General features: G+C 37.6%; 1 protein-coding gene and 1 long non-coding RNA gene across 3 annotated transcripts in view; one reads left to right on the top strand and one right to left on the bottom strand.

The window, feature by feature from the left end:
• The window catches only part of IL5RA (interleukin 5 receptor subunit alpha), a gene marked incomplete at its 5' end in the record, with an annotated part of 35,441 nt that extends 25,947 nt beyond the window's left edge, over positions 1 to 9,494 (bottom strand). The window contains 4 exons of the mRNA XM_038565824.1: positions 1,919 to 2,057; positions 3,150 to 3,295; positions 4,979 to 5,063; positions 9,444 to 9,494. Of these exons, the coding sequence (XP_038421752.1) occupies positions 1,919 to 2,057; positions 3,150 to 3,295; positions 4,979 to 5,063; positions 9,444 to 9,494 (421 nt within the window). The remainder of the gene's footprint in view (positions 1 to 1,918; positions 2,058 to 3,149; positions 3,296 to 4,978; positions 5,064 to 9,443) is intronic.
• Positions 9,495 to 10,998: 1,504 nt separating this feature from the next.
• On the top strand, positions 10,999 to 21,252 carry LOC119864648. Of its 2 annotated transcripts, none has more exons than XR_005374707.1 (2): positions 10,999 to 11,300; positions 21,019 to 21,252. It is a non-coding gene; the product is annotated as an uncharacterized LOC119864648 (long non-coding RNA). The 2 variants fall into 2 exon arrangements; XR_005374706.1 differs by lacking the exon at positions 10,999 to 11,300 and adding an exon at positions 11,827 to 11,926.
• The last annotated feature ends 69 nt before the right edge of the window (positions 21,253 to 21,321 follow it).

Raw genomic sequence — 21,321 nt, 5'->3', positions numbered from 1 at the left:
TCACCATGGATGCTGAGGCTTCGAAACACATGCGGTGACGGGCCTTGTGCTTGCTAGGGAAGGGGAAAAAACTTTGGGCTGAGGAGCAGGGAGGACCTCATCAAAGTGGGAGCCTTTAGATTAAATATTGAAGGAAAGAAGTGGTCTTAGCTTCGTTTAAGTCAATCCTATGATCACATTTATCACTGTCAGCCAGTGTAGTTCAAGGAGGAGAAGACAAACACCTTTTGTCTGCAGAGCAGTTCCACAAAAGGGACACTGGCTACTTTGTACGATTACCATGTACTATCAGACAGTTTGTTTCTATATATTCATATACAACAAACATATATAGATCTATGTGTATGCCTTGTACTCAATGTAGTGTCCATACACTACATGACCAGACGTTCCATGCCCAGGTATGGTTTGGAGGCTCCTGTAATGTTTGTCTCCCATGTCTCTTCCAAGGAATTATTTGGTATGAATTCAGTCTGATTCAAGGGAGAATTAATTTTTCATTTGTGTCAGTGTGTATTGGCATGGTCAGAGAATAATTAGAATTGCAGAAACGTAATTCTGAAAGATGCCATTACAGGTGTAGTCCTGTTATTACTTGAGACGTGGTAAAAGAGTTTAAGGTAAGCCACACAAAGGTCTGTATTTGTAATCTTGTCTTTTAACTTGGATTAGTCTCTGAACTCGGAATCAAGGTCATTGTGAATTGGCTGCTATGTGGTCTGGGCAGCATGTTATAATGATGACTGAACGGGAAGATCCTCACGGTGTTGCTCTCACCCATCGACACAGTTCAGGGGGTGTGTAGCCTTTTCACCCAGTGATATGACAAGGCACCGGTTGGATGATTACCCATGGGTCAAACTGGCCAAGACAATTGTTACCAGGTACACTCACATGACCTGGGACTTGGTGATCCTTCTCTCCTCTCTTTCCCTGGTGTGTGTGTGTGTGTGTGTGTGTGTGTGTGTGTGTGTGTGTGAGAGAGAGAGAGAGAGAGAGAGAGTTCAAGGGTTTAATCACAAGTATCACCAATTCTACGTCTTAGAAAGTCTAATTTTCAGCAAAGGACAGTATAGACCGTGGGTGCTATCTGTCCCCTTTCACGGTAGGTGGTTTGGTGTTGTGGCTTCTGTGAACCATCAGCAGCTCTCTTCAGTCTGGTATGAAAAGTCATAGAATGCAGAACTCCACAAACAGGACAGCAGGGAACCCTCCTTCTAAAGCATGCAGTGTTCACTCTCCTGGCTCAGTGAAGCGTGAGACCCTGTCCCTGCCCCCACCAGGTTTCTTTTCAGAGGTGGCAGCGTATAAATCTATTTATCTGTGAAAGATAATGTCATATGTGCCCAATGAGTCACCCAGCCCATGAATGGATTTTGAGGAAGAAGAGTATCCTTCAGTGTATACGATGAAAAGTCAAAGGCCTTTGTAGAGGTGGTACAACTTGCTTTGGGCTTTGAAGTATGGGAAGGATTCAGAAAAGCAGTGAGAGATGAATCCAAGAAAGCAAAACCTCTAAGGCAAGAATGGGCTGCTGTGTGTGTGTATGGGGTGGGAGGGAGGGGGTGTCAATGTTTAGCAATCTGACAAAAGCAGAGGAATCATGTAGGGTATGGTTGGAAAAGGTCTTAGCAATTACGAAAGACCTGATTGGCCTTGATTTTGCTGCTGACCCTCTGACTTGGGAGCCAGGGAATGAGCAGTGTAAGCCACATCTGCAGAGATGCTCCAGCTGCAATAGGGTGGGTGGGTTAGGGCCCTAAGTGATCACAGCCTCAGTCAGGATGTCGATGAGGAGGAAAAACACTTGGCAGGAGCTGCTGACTGACTATGGAAAGGAAAAGCCACTTGATTTTCCAACTTTGCCTCACCTGCAAGGTCAGGAATAAAATATAAGCCGATGAGGAGCCTGCCTTACCTGGTGGGGCTTTAAGCTCCGCAGAAACCCAGTCGCTTGGCAGGAGGGAGTGGCCATCCCATAGGATGGTCTGCACACTTGCTGAAAAGCCTTGATGAAGAACGGTTACGAGTTTGCTTTCAGTGTTTCTGGTTTCATACTAAAAATAAACCCCACAAGTCATGATACAGAAAAGGGAAAGAGCATCAAGAGAGTTATTTTAATCCAATAGGCATTTTCTTCCACTTTTTAAATGGCACATAAATAAAATGCAATGAACTAGTTTGGCTAGGAAAAAAATAAGCACATGATTTCATGGGTACATATATGCTTATCCTCAAACTCATCGAGTTATGTAAATATGTACAGCGTTTTACACGCCACTCATACCTCAACAAAGATGAGTTTAAAAAATGAGCAAAAATAAATTACCGAATTCTAGCATTTGGGCATTAAAAGAAAATACAGTATAATAATAATGTAATAATTAATTCCTCAATGATACATGAACACATTCCTATAAAAACAAACAAAATACTATGATTAAGGCTCACAGTCACTTCAACCATCATCTGTAGTCCCAGTCTCCTCCCCAGAGGTAAAAAGTTACCGTATAAAGATAGGGGAAATTCTCGAGAATTCTGTATTGACTGAAAACATAGCTAATACTAATTGCTTTTCCCTTTATTTCATTTTACTGCACATCTCCTAGATATTAAATGCTTTAAGATAATCCCTGCGGTAAGATACACACACACACACACACACACACACACACAGAGTGACTGGCCCAAGGTTGCCAAATCAGAAAGTGGTTGAAATTGGCCTCTCTCTGGTTAGGCCTTCCACTGCCTCCCATTGTACTCTACTGCTCTCTTCTCTTTTTCTCTTTGCCTGTTTTAAAGTATTAGATCCAATTTACCCTCAAAGCCACTTAACTTTTTTTTTTTTTAAATTTTTTTTTTAATTTTTTTTTAAATTTTTTTTTTTTTTTAACTTTCTTTTCGTAGTCAAAGAATCATGGCAAAGTTAAAATGTTCTGTGCTGCTATCAATGCTAAGCAACATGCATGGCACTAGCTCATGGTCATTTCAACAGACACACCCTACTCTTCCTTGGAGCTGAACAGAAAACTCTTGAGTCAATTTAGTGTGTGTGTGTGTGTGTGTGTGTGACTTAAATTTTCATTTGATAGGGAAAATGCAGTTAAAATTGACTCTAAATAAGGACAATTGTCAGAATAAATACTTACATCTTCTTCTTGTGGAGCATTTATTCTCACGTGATAGCCTAGTTCCACGTTATTTGGTTCTTGATCAGGATTTGGTTCCCAATGTAAAAGGACTTGGGCTAAACCAATAACTGTAATGGTGAAGTTGGTAGGTGGGAGAAGTAAAGCTGATGATGAAAAGAAGCAACGTGATGTTCAATTTTACGGAGGCAGCACTCGTAAATTTTTACAGTATGATTATTGTCTGTTGTAGGATGTTATGATTATTAGAAGGTATAATAAAATGATTTCAGAAAAAGTTGACTTAAAACTGCTTTTAACTCATTATCTTTCTAACCTTGCCCAGACATTTACCTATAGCATATATAGGGTTTTATTTTTTTAGACTGAAACAATGAATATTTTCATTTATCATTCATTATAACTATAGTTTTCAAACTGAGGTCCACTATCTATAAAATTGACTGCAAAAACTTACTGGTTTGTGGCTAGAATTGTTTTTAATGACATGGAAGAAAATACAATTATTTCCTGAACCTCTTATTTCCACTACATGAATATACTTAAATATTTGTATATGCATTGGTTCATGATATAAAATTAATTTGTTTCTCGTTATGAAACAATTTGTGAGCAAAACTACTTAGGCATTAATAGAAAAGAGGGTTTTTTCTTTAATGAACCACTTTGTTTTCAAAATAAAAGCTTTCCTCTAAATTATAAAATCAATGCCTGTTCATTTTAGAAATTTTGGAAAGCACAGGTGAGGAAAGAAAGAAAAAAGAAAGAAAAATTACCTGTAATCCTGCAACTGAGAATAGTGTTAAAATGTGATATATTCATTATTTTTTGTCCATGGTTTATGTTGCTATAACTTGTTAAATTTTTTCCTAAAACTAGGGTAATATTGTACAGATCATTATGAAACCGAATTTTACTTATTTACTACATGGTTAGGATATTTCCATTGATCTTTAATTTTTAATACCTCCTACAACTCTGTGTCTATACTTGCCACATACAGGACTGGTAGTGCTCCGTCTATACTGCTCTGTCCATTATGGTAGCCACTGGCCATATATGGACTATTTAAATGTGAGTTAAACCAAATGTTCATTACCTTGGTTGCATGAGCCATATTCCAACTACTCTGTATTGACTTATGTGTAGTACCTATTACATTGTACAATGAGGATATAGAACAGTGTCCTTATCATAGAAAGTTCTCTCAGACAACACTACATATAGACCATGTGACAATTTTCTTAGGCTCTGTCCTTACATGAAATCCGTTGATCATAGTGTAAGGTTTTTATTCTTTGGTTGTGAGGACTTGTAATTAAGTCCTTGCATGGAAGGGCATTCCACATGTGGTCATCAGCTTCAGCTTTATTCTATAGTGCCCGTATACCCACACTTGGAATATGATTCCCCATTGTAGTATAAAACTTGCATTCTAGCCAACTTTGCTTTCTTAAAGTACAGCATATTCAAAGAGTTTGTATTGTGATAAGAATAAATATTCTTCTTTTAAAAAACCCATACATAATTTCCTAATTGAAGGATTATTTAGGAAAAAATAATGCTATATTTTTGTAATGTACTTTATTTTTTTTTAAGATTTTATTTATTTATTCATGAGAGACACAGGGAGAGAGAGAGAGAGGCAGAGACACAGACAGAGGGAGAAGCAGGCTCCATGCGGGGAGCCCGACGTGGGACTCAATCCTGGGTCTCCAGGATCAGGGCCTGGGTTGAAGGCAGTGCTAAATTGATGAGCCACTGGGCCTGCCCTGTAATGTACTTTTTAAAAAAAAGAAATACTACTGAATTTAATAGATGGTACCTACATTTTTTATCAGGAAGTAAGTCTGCTTTCAGTATCACTGTAGCCCACAATAGAATCAGTAATGCAGGTGCCATGATAATCACATCCTACAAAAAACAAAAGGATGTAGATCCAAATAAACACCAGGTACAATTTTTAAGAAGAATTGGAAGCTACTATTTATTTATTTATTTATTTATTTATTTATTTATTTATTTATTTATTTATTTAAAGATTTTATTTATTTATTCATGAGAGAGACACACACAGAGAGAGGCAGAGACACAGGCAGAGGGAGAAGCAGGCTCCACGCAGGGAGCCCGACATGGGACTCGATCCCCGGTCTCCAGGATCAGGCCCTGGGCTGAAGGAGGTGCTAAACCGCTGAGCCACCCAGGCTGCTCGGAAACTACCTTTTAATGTAAAATGTAGTCATTTTCCCATTTAACAGTTATGAACTATTATGTGCTAGAAATACAAATATGAACAAATCTTGGGTTTTAATATGTGGTTTCATAGTCTGAGGGGCAGGATGGAATGTAAATGAATAATTGTGGTCCAGTTAAACATAGTTGTAATAAAGGTGTGAATGGGGTACATTAGGAGCCAAGAGACTTCTGAATTGACTCCTGAAGAATTAACCAGAATTCTTTTTGTTGTTCTTTAAGATTTATTTATTTCAGAGGGGGAGAGAGAGAGAAAGAGAGAGAGTGAGCACATGCACTCAAGCAGTGGGGAGGGGCAGAAGGAGAGGGAGAGTCCCCAGCTGACTTGGCACTAAGCACAGAGCCCAATGCGGGGCTCCATTTCATGACCCTGAGATCACAACCTGAGAGAAACCAAGAGTTGGTCAACTGAGCCATCCAGGCGCCCCTTAACTAGAGTTCTTGACCCACACAAAGTGGAATACCCAGTGAGGGCAAAGCCAGAAGAGCAAAACTTAAGTTGGAGAGGTCAGGTATTGAGCGGAAGACCAGAGATCTTTGAACAGTAAAAATTCGCGTCACTGCTAATCAGATTGAAAATAAGCACCATTACAATTTTCATTAAAAAGTACTTAAATGCGGACCAACATGACAAGAAGTTTAAATTAAAACAATTTTAATGTGGGAAAAAACTTTGTATCACAAACCTGGAATAAATGTATGACACTTTGAGTTTAGGAGGAGAGGTTGAATATTTTGATGAATCCAAATAGGCACAAGCCGTACAAGGAATTGAAACCATAGTTGCAGATCTGAAGAAAATAAAAGCAGTCTTTCTACCTACTTGGGACAACTGAACAATGAAACTGAATCTAGAGTAATAATGTTATAATGACTTAGCTTGGCTCCTGGAAAGAGTGTGTGTTAATGTCAGCATCTTGTTTGACACATCATTGAAGGGAGCTGATCCTTTGTTAGGAATTATAGATTAGAAATCTTGAGTGTTTTCTGAAGATATTGAAAGGCATTTTCATATGAACTGGATTTTAAGGAATTTTTGTGTGCCACTGTGGCTTTTACCAAGCAGTTCCTCCTTAGTCTCTATGCACCTCCTGTGATTTAGTGGGGGACCCAAATGGTAATTAGCCAATTTACAATGAAGAAAAGGAGTCTAAAAGGTTAAATAATTTGCCAAAGATCAAACAACAGGGATCCCTGGGTGGCGCAGCGGTTTGGCGCCTGCCTTTGGCCTAGGGCGTGATCCCGGAGACCCAGGATCGAATTCCACATCGGGCTCCTGGTGCATGGAGCCTGCTTCTCCCTCTGCCTGTGTCTCTGCCTCCCTCCCTCTCTCTCTGTAACTATCATAAATAAATAAAAATTAAAAAAAAAAAATAAATAAATTTGGGTCAAGATGATCCACAAGGTTACATTAGCTTTAAAAAAAAAAAAAAAAAAGATCAAACAACAATTGCCAAGATCAAACAATAAATAATGGAATTTAGACCCAATCTTGGATTTTTCAACAGTATATGTTCTGTGCTAATTTTTGTTGTTGTTGTTGTTCTGTGCTAATTTAAATGACTTCTAGTTTTCAGTTTAAAGAATTTATTTGAAAGGCGGTGACTGGCTGGCTCAGTTGGAAGAGCATGTGGCTCTTGATCTCAGGGCTGTGAGTTTGAGCCCCACATTGGGTAAAGCGATTATTTAAAAACAAAATATCTTTTAAAAATTTAGTTAAATGGGTTGGTATTTGGTAAATATAATGTTGATAGAACTACAGAAATTGGGCTTTTGGCTTAGTGTCAAGAAAAGAAATTCTTAATTATTATTTTTTAGCTTACTATTTAACCAACTTATTAACTCACTTTGCATAATGAAATCAGTAAAATATCACGGCATAGAAGATAGAAACATACAAATCATTCCAACTTCTTTTTCAAATAAGCTTAGGTATTGCTAATCAGAATTGTGCTACTTTTGATAAAAATAATTTTATCTTACTCTCATCCCACAAAATGAAGAAGCAATTTTAAAAATGACAAGGACAATAAAAGCAGGTATTTTAATACTTTAAAATTTTTCAACAAGGAAGAATGTTAACGAGTTAAATTAGTAATTTGCTGAGCCTGAGAAGCAAAGATACAAAAATAAAACCAAAAAAACCCTTAACAAATGACAACAAAGACAGTTTCCTCTGCAAGAAGGTCATGTCTTTGAAATGTCAGCATTTCCTGAAATGATGTTATATATGCTCTAACTTTGCACTAATTGTCATTAAGAGGGATTCTAGGTCAGAAAAAAAAATGCAAGATTGTTATTTCCTAGTGACTTGTACTGACTGACAAAGTAATTAATATGTTATGACCAAATACCTATTTGTCCTTCACAGTTAAGTAATTGAAGAGATAAAACTGTTGAATATCTAAGTGGGGAGATAATTGAATATTTTACATAACCAAGCACCCTCCCCTAGAATTTGTTATGTATTCTGATGCTACAGCTACAGGAAATAGAATTATTTTTCATATTCAATCACTCAAAACTTTTTCAATGATTATTTTTTTTTGCTGTAAAACAGTCATATGCTTTTTTTCACATCTCATTGTGATATTTTCCATTCAAAAAGGTGATACAACAAACCATGTGTCCTGTAGACAACACAAGATACTCAAATAGAAGTCAAAATATTAGTGCGGATTACAGTTTTTTGTGAGCCAGATAAACTCCCCCCAAGCCAGATAAACTACCCCCAAGGCTGGAGCTTTGGCAGTTGACTCGTATTTTCTGTAATCCTGTTCATTCTCTGGTCTGTTCCCTGAAAGCTCCTCCAGCCTTTGTCCATGGCCCCTTATATATCTGGTCCCAGGCATAGCAATTACCATTGCTGGAAAAACGACCCAAATCTCTTTGGGTCATGTTTTTAACCCAAAGATATATTGTTAAAAAGATGTCAGCTGGGCAACCTTTCACTACCTCTCTAGCTTAAAAAAATATATCAAAATGACAATGTGATGAACTACCTCTCATGGCTGCCAATTAAAATTTACCAGAAAGCTATCAAGTTGTTAAAATAGTATTCAAATTGAGCAGAATGAAGCAAATATGGGCCTACTTACAATCATCACAAATACAAACTCAAGTCTTAGAGATATCATAGGCTTCTTGTTCATGTGACATTTCATTGAGGCTACCTAAAGTTCCTCGAGTGCTCTTTAAGAATCTGACTTCCAGTGTTATGTTGGAAATTTGGGAAAAAACAGGAGCACAACCTCTTGTACCATAGATGTATCTAGAAAGTTGGGTAAAGTTTTGGCAATTGGCAATGGATTTCCCCAGTGTTCCTAAGAATTTGTTAAATTCTACTGAAGTTCAGACTTAAGAATATTTTCCCCTCTTTTTTTCTTTTCAACTTTTTTTTTCTTGCTGGGGGGCATTTGTTTTATAACCAAAGTTGTGTATGCAACCCTGTTTTTAGAGCGTTTTTGAGTCACTTGTGGTGACACCTAATTCCAGACTCAACCTCAGTGCATAGAAATTGAAAAGCAACTGAGAGGATTCATGCTCTGTTAGGCTCTTAAAAGTAAAGAGTTTACTTTTTTACTTCCTCTTTTTTTTTTTCCCTGTAATCAGCAATAAAACTCATCTCTTGAGGGATGAAAAATAAATAAATACACCAAGGTGTAAAATGCAAATGACACCTTTAGCACTTAGGTATGTTGCATTAACCCCCAAATGAAAAACTGTGCAGGCTTCCTAAAAGCATAAATGAGTTATAAGGACCACATAGAATGCATGCAATTTTTTTCTTACTATTCCTGGATTTCGGTTAATTTTCTGAAATAGTCATAAAATGTAACACATGGATTCAAATTGTTGCCCTATACAGACATAAAATTATCTTCAGCCAAGGTAGAAATGGTGCCATCAACCTGAACATTTGGAAGATGCAGGAAGAAGGACTTGGCTGCTAATCTCCCAACGGTGGTTAAAATGTCTCCCAGCTAATCCCATATGATGAGACTTGCTATCCCCTGTGTGATCCCCCATTCCTGGGCATACCTGGATCTGGTGATCCTCTTGTTTCCGATGACCATGCTCAATAGCAGAGGGCCAGGACCAGATTCATCCTGTCTGTGCGTTTGGCTGCAGCCCCAACACCTAGCACTGTGTCAGGCACAGGGCAGATGCTAAATGTGCCTGGCCCTGGAAAGAAGAGAAGCAAATTAATACACTAGCATACCAAGTCCAGCTCGGTAGGGTAAAACCTAGCATGGGGACGAAGAGGCCAGAGCACAGCAGGCTGGGAGCATATTAACAAGCCTGGTCCGTTTGGTGGGACGTGTGATACATTTGGTACCTTGCCTAAAAATTTCCCCAAGTAGCAGTTCAAGTAATGAAAACAAATGAGGTGATTTGATTTCCAAATCTTTATTGTGTTTTGAAGTGCAAACTTTAAATGAACAAATAGCTACATACATTAATATATTTTTCAATAACTACAAAAGAGCACATAACCTTTCATACAAAATAAAAATTGTACCAGGCAATGAAATTTTTGGCATGATAATCCGTTAAATTGAGTATCAAATATATTAATCAATATGGCCATAAAAGTGGTCACTTTTCATGTGTTTATGAATGTTAGGCTCGTGGGGGATTGAGGGATTTTTGTTTTTCTTCCGCTTTTTAAAATTTTTCATCCATTTCTCCTATGTATGTAAAAAGAAATTTATGTTGCTTTGGGAAAATAATTAACAAAATCAAGTGAGATATTTTAGCTATTTATATTTTAGATACTTCAAATTATTGTACGTCTCATGTCAGGTCAAATAATCTTGAAAATCCCAGAACCCCCAGGAGAAACAAAAAAGTGGAATGCCTTCAGTTAGAAGCAATGCAATCATCTCCTTTTTGCTGTTGTTTCTTAATTTGTAGCTTTTTAAATTAACTCTGAAACATCCTCACCAAGATGTTTCATTAACTCCTACACCTTGTTTTCTAAACTCCGGTGTTTTTAAATAGATCTTGGCAGAGTATATATTTTCATTTTAATCCTCAAAGTATCTGCAGCAATAGCAATACAAGCCCCCCTGTATAAAGGTCAACAAAAACCATAGATGTTTTGTTAGTATGACTCACCTTGCCGTGGATTTGCCCTCCTCAGTTACTTAGCTGAGTTATAAGGACACAAGAATAGAACACTATGCCCAGAATCGATATGACCTGCCTGATAGATGTTTTATAGCACCATTATTAGTTCTGCCCCTGCTAATAATAGTTATAAGTGGTTTTGTTTCCCCTTTTTATTTAAAAGTTTGCCATGTATTTATAAATCATTATTTCTCACTTTTCCTGTCCTCCTCCCTTCAATTCCCCACGTAATGAAATTATTAGGAGGTGGAGCATGGGGTGATCTTAGAGAAAAAAAGGCATTTGCTCACTTTGCGATGAATCAGCCTTGGATCCCCACTGCGTGAGAAGTGCGCTGGCCATGCCATCAGAAGCAGCTGCAAGGGCATTGAAAATGAATCTTATCTCTGGGTGCACTTTTTGACTTAGAGGCGGTTCTTCTTTACTGTTTCATCATCACAGCTGTAATGGTTACAAACTCACAGGCAGTTTGCTTTATCGTGGGATGGCAACAGAGTTTCTCTAAATGTCCAGGAGCATTTGCCAGAGCAATTATGGATAAGTCTCTGCAGCAACTCCCAAATGAATGAAATGAAAGGATCTCTCTTGTCCAGATAGCCACTATCTGATAACGGTCTCGTCTGCATGTTCATTCTCTTTCAAGATGATTGGCTCTGTTCAGGAGCTGAGAGTAACATTTATTCCGGGTGACAAGGTCATCAAGTTTTCTGCAGGGACTCTCAAGCATGGCATTTCTAAGTTCTTTAGAGGCCTCATTCAGCTAAGGTACGTATTGCACCTCTGTCACCCACACAGTGCCAGGCAGGTGATACAACACGAAGAATGGGGCATGTGGAATTATTAGGTTTCTCTGCATGCTGAGCTTTAGCCACACTTCCCAATCTGAAGAGAATGCCTTAGTCTTTCTCTTCTTTGCTAGCAGGTCCTGCATTCACAAATAGTTGTGTGTACCAGGGTAGGGAGAGTTTCTTAGTGTAATAAATTGCTGGCAGCTGTAGCCTGGCTTGTCCTATACAAATTGTGACAGATAGTGGCGGTTGGGGCTGTGGCACTGCCCAGGACCTCCTCCCTCCTGTCATCTCCCAGTTCTCTGCAGAGCACTTCCACTGACACCTCAGTATGCATTAATTTAAGTAGTAGCTTTTTCCTTTATTGCTCCATTTTTGTCCAGGAATTTTGAGGTGATAGACTAGCAAAGCTAAAGGAAAAAAAAATGTGACCTGGAGTGTCCATGGGTAAGAATAGCACTTATTGTAAAGTGTCTGAGCCAGGTATGAGTCATTGCCTTTGTAAGAGGACCTCCTCTCTTAGCCCGAGGAGCTGAGCGACAATGGCTTGTGAGAAGCCAACGCAGGAGGAAGGGGAGCGGGGGGCCAGGAAGCAGCTGCCAGGTGAGATCAGTTCTGTTTGCAAGACAGGAATCCCAAGTACCCTGAATAATATTTCCCAGGAGGCTCCGTGTAGATAATGTGTAAGGACAGTGAGTGGGGTTCTTAAAGTATCTGCTGGAGCAGTTGCCAAAATGAAATAAGATTAATCCTTTTGGATGACTTGAAAAATTGTGATTTTCCCTGGGGAAGGGGAAAGTGGCAGAGGGAACAGAGAGAGAGAGAGAGAGAGAGAGAGAGAGATCCATTTTTTTTGCTCAGAAGGCACCCAGAAAAATTGAGATAGAGTATCTGCCTCGGACCTACTCTTTGGCATCCTACATATCTAATTTTAGGTGTAGCATACTTGTCACTATAGAAGCCCTAAAAATAGTTATTAACCATTGCAAGGGCCATAATTTCTGGCTTGAAAGTGTACTTTCACGTTCTCTATATTTCTTATATTCATTTACTCAAGAAATATTTACTGAATGCAGCTATGCACAGTGCTGGGCACCATTAAGAACATAAAGAAAGTTAGAGCTGGTTCCTACCCTGGATACCATCTTCTTGGATTATATGATCCTTTATCAACTCTATCAATAATAATTTAAAAACTATGCTCACATTTTTGTCTCCATGTCCTATTTCCACTGTAGCCTGAAGGATAATGAGGGCTCTGTATCATTTACTTTTTGTGGCAACAGATTTCTTCTTTAGAATAAACTGTAAGCGTCTAAAGATAGTATAATGGAACATGCTGAAAGAATCCTTCACAATATTTTTTTTAAGTAAAATCAAATTTGCCTGTATTCTTGTAGAAGAAAAGGAATCTGGGTTCAGCCAAATAGTATAGGTGAAAATATGAATAGGACAACAGGAAGGATCTCAGGATTCAGTGGCTCCACCTTGGACTCTGGTTATAGAAGCTTACTAAAGGTGTCTATTTCTAGAAATCCATTCCATAGAAATGTGAAATGGAGACCAAGACTCATATGAGAGAAAAAGAGTGAAATTCATTTTACCTTTACTTTTAATGTTAAACTAATATGGGGATGGTTGACAGAAAAATAACTTTCAAAGGTTGAAATATGTAGTTAATAAAAGGAGTGTTTATTGAGAACTTTTCATAACAGGATATTATGGTAAAATGTTAAGTAAAAACAATAGGAGAATAGATGATAGATAGATATAGATTTTTTTCATAATTTCATTTTTGATCAAAAGACCAAACTGATAGGAGTGGTTATCTCTAAGTAGTAGGTTATTAGTTAGCTATTGCTACAGAACAACCACCCACAAACACCACAGTGGTAAACATTGATAAGCATTTATTTCTTTCCCAACTGTCTGAGTTTTGACTAGACTCTGGCTAAATTTGGCTGGACTCCAGGTCACAGAGTGGGGCCATGCATATTCTAAGCATCTGCCATTCACTTGGAAACCAACGGCTACCCAAGGAGGATTCTTTTTATGGTGATAGCAAAAGTGCAAGAAAGCAGGACAAACTGTGCAAGTCTATTTCAAGAATTAAGTCACATTCACTGACATTCCAGGAATCAAAACAGATTACATGGCCACACCCAGAGTCAAATGGATCCGGCCCACAGTCTACTCCACCCACATGATAAGGCCATGATAAGGGTGTGGATGTGTACAGTTGCTAGAGGGCAGTGATGAATTGGAACCAATGGCTTATCTACTGCAGTGGGATTAACATATCCCTTCATTTTCTTCTTATGCTCCTATATATGCAAATATTTTATTCTGTATAAATTTAGATAAAAAATAAAGTATTAGAGGCCTACAGATTAGTGGAATAGAACTGAGAGTCCAGAAATGAGCTCTCACATTTACAGTTGATGGATTCTTGACAAGAATGCCAAGACAATTCGGTGGAGAAGGAAACAGTCTTTTTAGCAAATAACATGTGAATATCCAAGAGAATGGTGTTCAACTCCTACCTCATACCATACCCCAAAATTAACTCCAAGGAAGTGAAATACTTAAAAGTGAGAACTAAAAACTATAAAACTCTTTAGAAGAAAATATAGACATAAATCTTAGTGACCTCACATTAGGCAGTGGTTCCTTAAACATGATTCCAGAACAAAGAAAATGTAGATACGTTGGACTTCAGTAGAATTAAGAGCTTTTGTGCTGCAAAGAAAGAAAGTGAAGACAACCCACTGAATGGAGGAAAATATTTACAAATTACATATCTGGTACAGGACTTGCAACCAGGAAAAAATGAGGAAATCTTAGAACTCACCAATGAAAAGACAAATACCCTGAGGAAAAATGGACTCACGATTTGAATGGACATGTCTCCAAAGTAGATGCACCAATAGCCAGGGTATACATGAAAAGGTACTCAACATCATCCATTGGAAAAATGCAAATCAAAACCACAAGGAGATACCTCTTCCCATCCACTAGGATGGTTAAAACAAAAAGACAACTAACAGTGTTGTTGAGAATGTGGAGAATTAGAACTCTCATAGACTGTTGCTGGGAATGTAAAATGGTACAGATGCTTTGGAAGACAGTCTGGCAGTTTCTTAGAAAGTTAAATATAGAATTACTATATGACTCAGCAATTGCATTCCTAGGCAAATACCCAAAAGAATTGAAGACCTGTATCTATATAAAAATTTGTATGTGAATGTTCATAGCAGCATTATTAGTAACAGCCCAAAAATGGAAATAACACAAATGTCTATCAACCAATGATAAAGAATATGTGGTATATCCATGCAATGGAGGGGCACCTGGGCAGCTCAGTCATTAAGCAATGGACTCTGGGTTTCAGCCCAGGTCATGATCTCAGGGTTGTGAGGTCAAGTTCCATGCTTAGCCGAGAGTCTGCTGGAGATTCTCTCTCTCCCACCCCTCTCCCTGGCTCGCTCTCTCTCTCTCAAAAATAAAAATAAAATTAATAAATATCCATTCAATGGAATGTTATTAAGCGGTAAAAAAGAAACAAACTACTGATACATGCTAGACATGAATGATCCTTGAAAACCTGAAGCTAAGTGAAAGAAGTCGGTTCACAGAAGACCACATATTTTATGATTCTACTTATATGAAAGGTCTAGAATAAGCAAATTCATAGGGATAGAAAGTATATTAGTGATTGCTTAGGGTTGGGAAGGGGGAGTGTGGGCAAAGTGAGAAGTGACTGCCAATGGTGGTGGGGTTTCTTAGGGGGTAATTAAAATGTCTGGATTGTGGTGATGATTGCCAACTCGGTGACTAAGCTTAAAACCACTTGATATAGGAGAAGTTTATGATAATACATCTCAATAAAACTGTTAATTACAAAAAAAAAGATGTCCTAACAGGATTTAAATAGAATCCTAGGTAGTTATTAGAACAATTCCAGCATAAAATCAATGTGTAGGTTTACCATGCATAGCTAAAATTAAAAGCATATCTTTATTCAATAAAGAATCTCAGTAGCTTAGGAATCTTGTGTTAGTAATCATTTTTTTTTACTATTGCTTTTATTATTTTTTTACTTGTATTGAGATATAACCGACATATAATGTGATATAAGTTGATGTATAACATTATGGTTTGTTGTAAGTACATATTACAAAATAATTTTGCAAGGACCAACTCTTTGCTTGCAAAGCCAGATACAAAAAATCAACCAGAATATGGAAACAAATGAACTATGCAATTAAGCTTACTTTATTCATATAAATTAGTATTCTATTTCAATCAGGAAATAACTTACCTCATGCCTGGAGCTGTCAATTGCTACATACACATTATCATATCACAGGCCTATAAACCTATTTTGCAGATGAATAAACTGAAACTCAGAGAATTCACCCTAGCTTGGTTGTGATGCTCTCCAGTCACGTTGCTGACCATGGCAACACTTTAGTTGTGTAATCGTCATAATTATTTTGAGAGAAACAGTGTAACAAAGTACATAACAAGGAATAAATCTCCTATGTGGTGGTGGGGGGGTAAGGGGGGCGGGGAAGAGATTCCTCTTGAGAAACTTCCAATTATTTCAGGTTAAGTCTGAACATCATTTCCTGTGGGAAGACCTCTCTGACTACTCTTTCTCCCGAGGGGAGTGTTCATTCTACAGCGGAGATTGTTTTTATACCATACTGAATATTATGTTTATATCTCTGTCTCCACCATTAGATGCGAGGGCAGGTCTTAATTTGGTCTTAATTTGATCCAGCTTGGTTTTGTCAGAATCCGTCAGAGTATCCAGTTTTAAGGAAAGAAGAGGGAGTTTGTGTTGTTACAATAGGGAATTCCATATGATTCTCTATTTGAAAGCAGGAAAGCAACCGAGAACATCACAAGGAAGCTGGTTTAGACACTTGGTTTTGATCTGAGGCTGCTGATAAGTCAGAATTTTGAAGGTGGTTATTCTCAGTTTTTACCCTTGGGCCTCTGTTCTTTTACTATTATTGAAGTCCCATCTTTTAAAATTAATGACCCAGTATGAAATTTCAGAACAGCTAAAATTGATTTGTCTATTTACTTACCTCCTTTAAATGTAAAATAAAATTGCATTTGTGTGTAAAATCCCCTAGCACCAATGAAAATTGCGATTCTACATTTTCTGAGAAATCTCTTTATTTGTCCTCTGGGAGATCTTAAACTTTAGTTGGCTTCTATTAAACTTTTATGAGAACAAAATGAGTGAATGACTTTTCCTTTAAAGAGGTACTTTTTGTTGTTTCGAAGAAAGAACACATTCTTGAAACAGAACATGTCTTTTAAACAAATGACTCAGTGTTCCTTATGCCTACCCCCCCCCCAAAAAAAAGAGGGTGAGGATAGGGGAGGAGTTTGAGGTTTAACCAGCCTCACTCCCAAATTGCAGAATATTAGAATTAGGTCAAAATTATGTTTTTATATGGCTTGTCTTAATATTGCTTCAAATATCTTCCTCAAGGAGCCTAAACTGTTATTATAAACTCTTATCTTTATGCGAAGCATTATTTTCCCTTCTCTGTCATATTTCAAAATGCAGATGCTCTTTGGAGCAGTGATGTATTAAGGACACTGATGCCATAGGAGCTGGGTGCTGGCAGGTGGGATGGGGAGCTCTGATCTGAGGGTTATCATCTGTTATTTAATGGTTTTTATCTCTGTTGAGCCACCTGTTTTTCCCTGAAATCAAATCCTCTGCCTAAAACCAGAAACAGGAACAAATGCAGAAAATATTCAGCATTAAGGTTGATACAATTAATGTATTAAGTTGACCGACCAGCTGTTTTGTCACATGATGATCCTTAGTGTTCTCATGTCTTCCCATCCCCTGAACCACGAAAGCACACACTTGAAGGTTGCAGTAGGCTGAATAATGGCCCCCCAAAGATGTCCGTCTCCTAATTCCCAGAGCTTGCATACGAATCACCTTCCATTGGAGATGTGATTAAGGTGAGGATCTTTCAATGGTTACCTGGATTATCCAGCATGCTCAATGTAATCACAAAGATCCATATAAGGAGGTAGTGGGGAGGTCAGAGAAGAAAGAGGTTTTGTTGCTGGCTTTGAAGATGCAGAGAAGGAAACTCTAGAAACTGGAAAGGACCCAAAACAAAACAAACACAGATTCTTCCCAAGTGCCTCCAGAAGGAATGCAGCCCTGTGGACTCATTTTAGATTTATGACCTCCAGAGCTGGGAGACCATAGGTTTTTGTACCAGGCCCTTCCAACCTGTTTTCTATGCTGCAACCAGACTAGTCACATGAAAATTACAGTAGATTTCTGACCAGCTTAAAAAACTTTTAAAGTCTTCCTATTACCATTAAAATGAAGTTCAAATATCCCTATGTGAAGTGCCCAGCCCTGCATGATCTGGTCCTGGCTGCTTCTTCAGCTTCATCAGAGTACACTAGTGATTCCAAGTCAGAATGGCTGAGTTGAATTCTATTTGTGCTCCTCACTTCCTCTGTGACCTTAGACAGATTCACCTCTCTGTGCCTATGTTTTCTCGTTGGAAAATACTGCATTGCATGTTGCTGATGATCAATAAGAATACAATACTTGGCACGGTTCTAAACATAGTATAAATTACTATGCAACCTTATTACAGATGAGCGTTCACGCATGTCATTGGCACATAGTAGACACTAAACAAACATTGGATGGATGGATGAATGAATGGAAACAGCATTGCATTCACAACCATTTCACATACTCTGTTACTTCTCTCTGATGCAGTTTTAAAAGAACACAATGAAAACTTAGGTGAACAGAGACAGCTGAACATTTGAGAGCCACATTTTGGCTACTGGACGTATAAACAGGAATAAAAAATCTGATTCACTATGAAGAAAGCTGAAAGCCATCCACTCCTGAGGGAATCTTTAACCAGCACTGAAATGTATACCAACCAACATTAATGGGCTTTTCAAACCAGCATTGATAACCAAGAACTGAGGGTTGAACAATAAATAATTCTTAATGGTTTTTATTTCATTTTCTTTACTTTTTAATAATATGTTGCCTTCTAACTACAGAGGAATACTCATGGCTGTGGTGTTCCTATAGCATAATGGAAACTTGCCCTACCCTAACAGTCTCCTCTGTATGTATTTACTTGGGGATAGATAATACACAGTAAGAATATTTCTTTTAGGAGTTCCAAGTGATAAATGTCAGTTCCTTTGCTGGTAAAATTGTATTTTCCTCAGGATGGGTCTATACTAAGAGATAATAGTAAACTTCTTGTGTGCAGCAGCCAGGACTTGTGGATTGCTTTGGTTGTCCTCACCATCGTCCTAGGGTGGGAGGTTGAGGGGCATTCTGTTTGCTAGTTCTTTTCCACTTTAGTTTGATGGCCTCAAAGTTCTTTATTCTACCTTCATATTGAAGGACTTTTGTAGTTGAATTTATTTGAATAAGCATTTATTAAGAGCCTTTTAAAATACATATTTTTAACTTTCATGTTCTAATTTTGGCTAATATATGGAAAGAAAATAGTTTTGTCAGGTTTTTTTCAGGTATAATTTACATACAGGAAAGTTTATTCTTTTTAATATATTGATCGTGTGTTTTGACTGACAACACAGGCATGCACTCAACCACCAGCAAGATATTGTAGAACCATTCCATCCCCCCCCAAAGTTCACTTATGTCACTTTGTAGTGAGCCTCCATCTGCAGTCCTTGCAGCAACTGGGCTACTTTCTGTCTCTATAATTTTGTCTTTTCCAGAATGTCCTATAAAGAGAATCATTATGTAGCCTCCTGAGTCTGGCTTTCTTTATTTTAGATTTAGATATATATATATATATCAGGAGTTAACTCTTTTATATTGGTAAGTGATATTTCTTTGTATGGATATACCACAGTTTACTTATCCATTTATCTGTTGGTGGAAATTTGGCTTATTTCCAAGTTTGGATGATTATCAGTAAGGCTACTAGAGCCATTTATATATACATATATAAATGTATGTATATATAAATATATATATATATATATATATATATTTTTTTTTTAAAGTAGGCTCCATGTCCAGCATGCAGCCCAACATGGGACTTGAACTCACAACCCTGAGATCAAGAGTTGAGATCAAGAGTCAGATCTTAACTGACCAAGCCCCCCAGGTGGCCCCACACATTTTTAAATGTGAGCATAGGTTTTCATTTTTCTCAGGTAAATCTCAAGGAGTAGGATTGGTGGGTCGTATATTAAGAGGAGACACAACTTTATCAGAAACTGCCAAACTTTTCTGGAGTGGTTGTAGCAGTTTGTATTCTTACCAACAGTGTATGAGTTCCAATTGATCCACATTGTCAGCAGCACTTGATACTACCAGGCTTTGATTGAAGCATTCTAATTAGTATGTGACGGCATCTCGCTGTGGTTTCAATTTGTATTTCCCTAGTAACTGATGATGTGAGTGTCTTGACATGATTGTTTGCTAACCATATAACTTCTTCTGTTACAATTATTACAAATATGATAAGTTATTATATTCTAGCCTATATGTCTCTATACCTTTAAGCTATTATTAAAATTAAAACTAGTATCTGCTACCACTGAATAAAAATACATTTATTTTAAAATTATTGTGTGGCAGAGGAGTGGGCTTCAGGGTGCCTGGCTGGCTCCCAGGACCCTGGGATCATGACCTAAGCCAAAGGCAGGCAAATAGTGGGCTTTACTCCTACTTCTCTGCCACCTTGAATCCTAAGACCTTGCTAGATCCACTTACTCTAGTAGTTTTGTGGATTCCTATGCAAACCATTGTGTCACCTGAAAAGACTGTTATGCCTTTCCTGATTATTACATCTTTTATTTCTTTTTCTCATGTTAATGGCTATGAACTACAGTAAAATATTGAAAAGAAGTCATGAGACTGGGCATCTTTGTTTCTGATATTAGAGGAAAAGTAGCCAATATTTTATCATTGAGTATGATAGTAGCTGTACATTTTCATAGATGCCCTTTACTAGATTAAGGAAGTCTCCTAGTCTTAATTTTCTGAGAGTTCTTGTCATTAATACATGTGGAATTTAAGTGCTTTTTCTGCATCTACTGGGATTATCACAAAGGTTTTTTTAGTTTTTTAATATGGTGGATAACAGTAATTGCTTTTCAAATGTTAAATCTATATTGCATTCCTAGAATAAACCAAACTTGATCAAAACCTAATTTACTGGATTTGGTTTGCTGATGTTTCATTAAACATATGTGTTTCTAGGTTCATGTGGATAATGATGTATAAATTCTTTTTTGGTAGTATCTATTTCAGGTTTGTTATCAGTGTCATGCTAGTCCCAAATAAGAGGGTAAATGTTTCCCTTTCTATTTTCTGAACAAAAATTGTGCAAGATTGGTGTTATTTCTTCTTTAAGCGGTTGATAAATTCGACCGCTAAAACCATCTGGGCCTGGAATTATCTCTGTGGGAAGTTTGTTGAACAAACTCCCATTTCTTTATTAGTAAAGTTTCATCCTGTTTCAGTTTTGATGTGTATTTCAAAGAATTTGTCCATCTCATCCTCAGTGTCAAATTCGTTGGCATAAAATTGCCCATAATGTTGTCTATTATCGTGTTAATGTCTATGTCTATAGTGCTATGCTCTTTCTCAGTGAAGTCTCTGTATTTTTTTCTTGCAGCCTCGTAAGAATATACGGATGTATTCCTTGCCATGTGGAAGAGCATAAATCAGTACTTTGCCTCTGAATGGCAACTAGGAAACCTAGTCCTGTGCTTCTCAAAATGGGATACCTAACACCCCTGAAGATAAGAGGTCTGATCATTGGAAACCACAGAAACTCTACGGCACATAAATTTTTCTAGGAACATTTTAGGGAAATTAAAGTGTTATTAAAAAGACTACCTTTACGAAACCATGATGCAGATTTTATTTATTTTTTAAAGATTTTATTTTAGAGGCCGTGAGAGAGTGCACACGGTGG

This window comes from Canis lupus, chromosome 20, assembly GCF_011100685.1.
Source record: "Canis lupus familiaris isolate Mischka breed German Shepherd chromosome 20, alternate assembly UU_Cfam_GSD_1.0, whole genome shotgun sequence".
NCBI lineage: Eukaryota > Metazoa > Chordata > Mammalia > Carnivora > Canidae > Canis > Canis lupus.
Note: the sequence above shows the minus strand (reverse complement) of the source record. Positions and strands in the feature narration are given on the sequence as shown.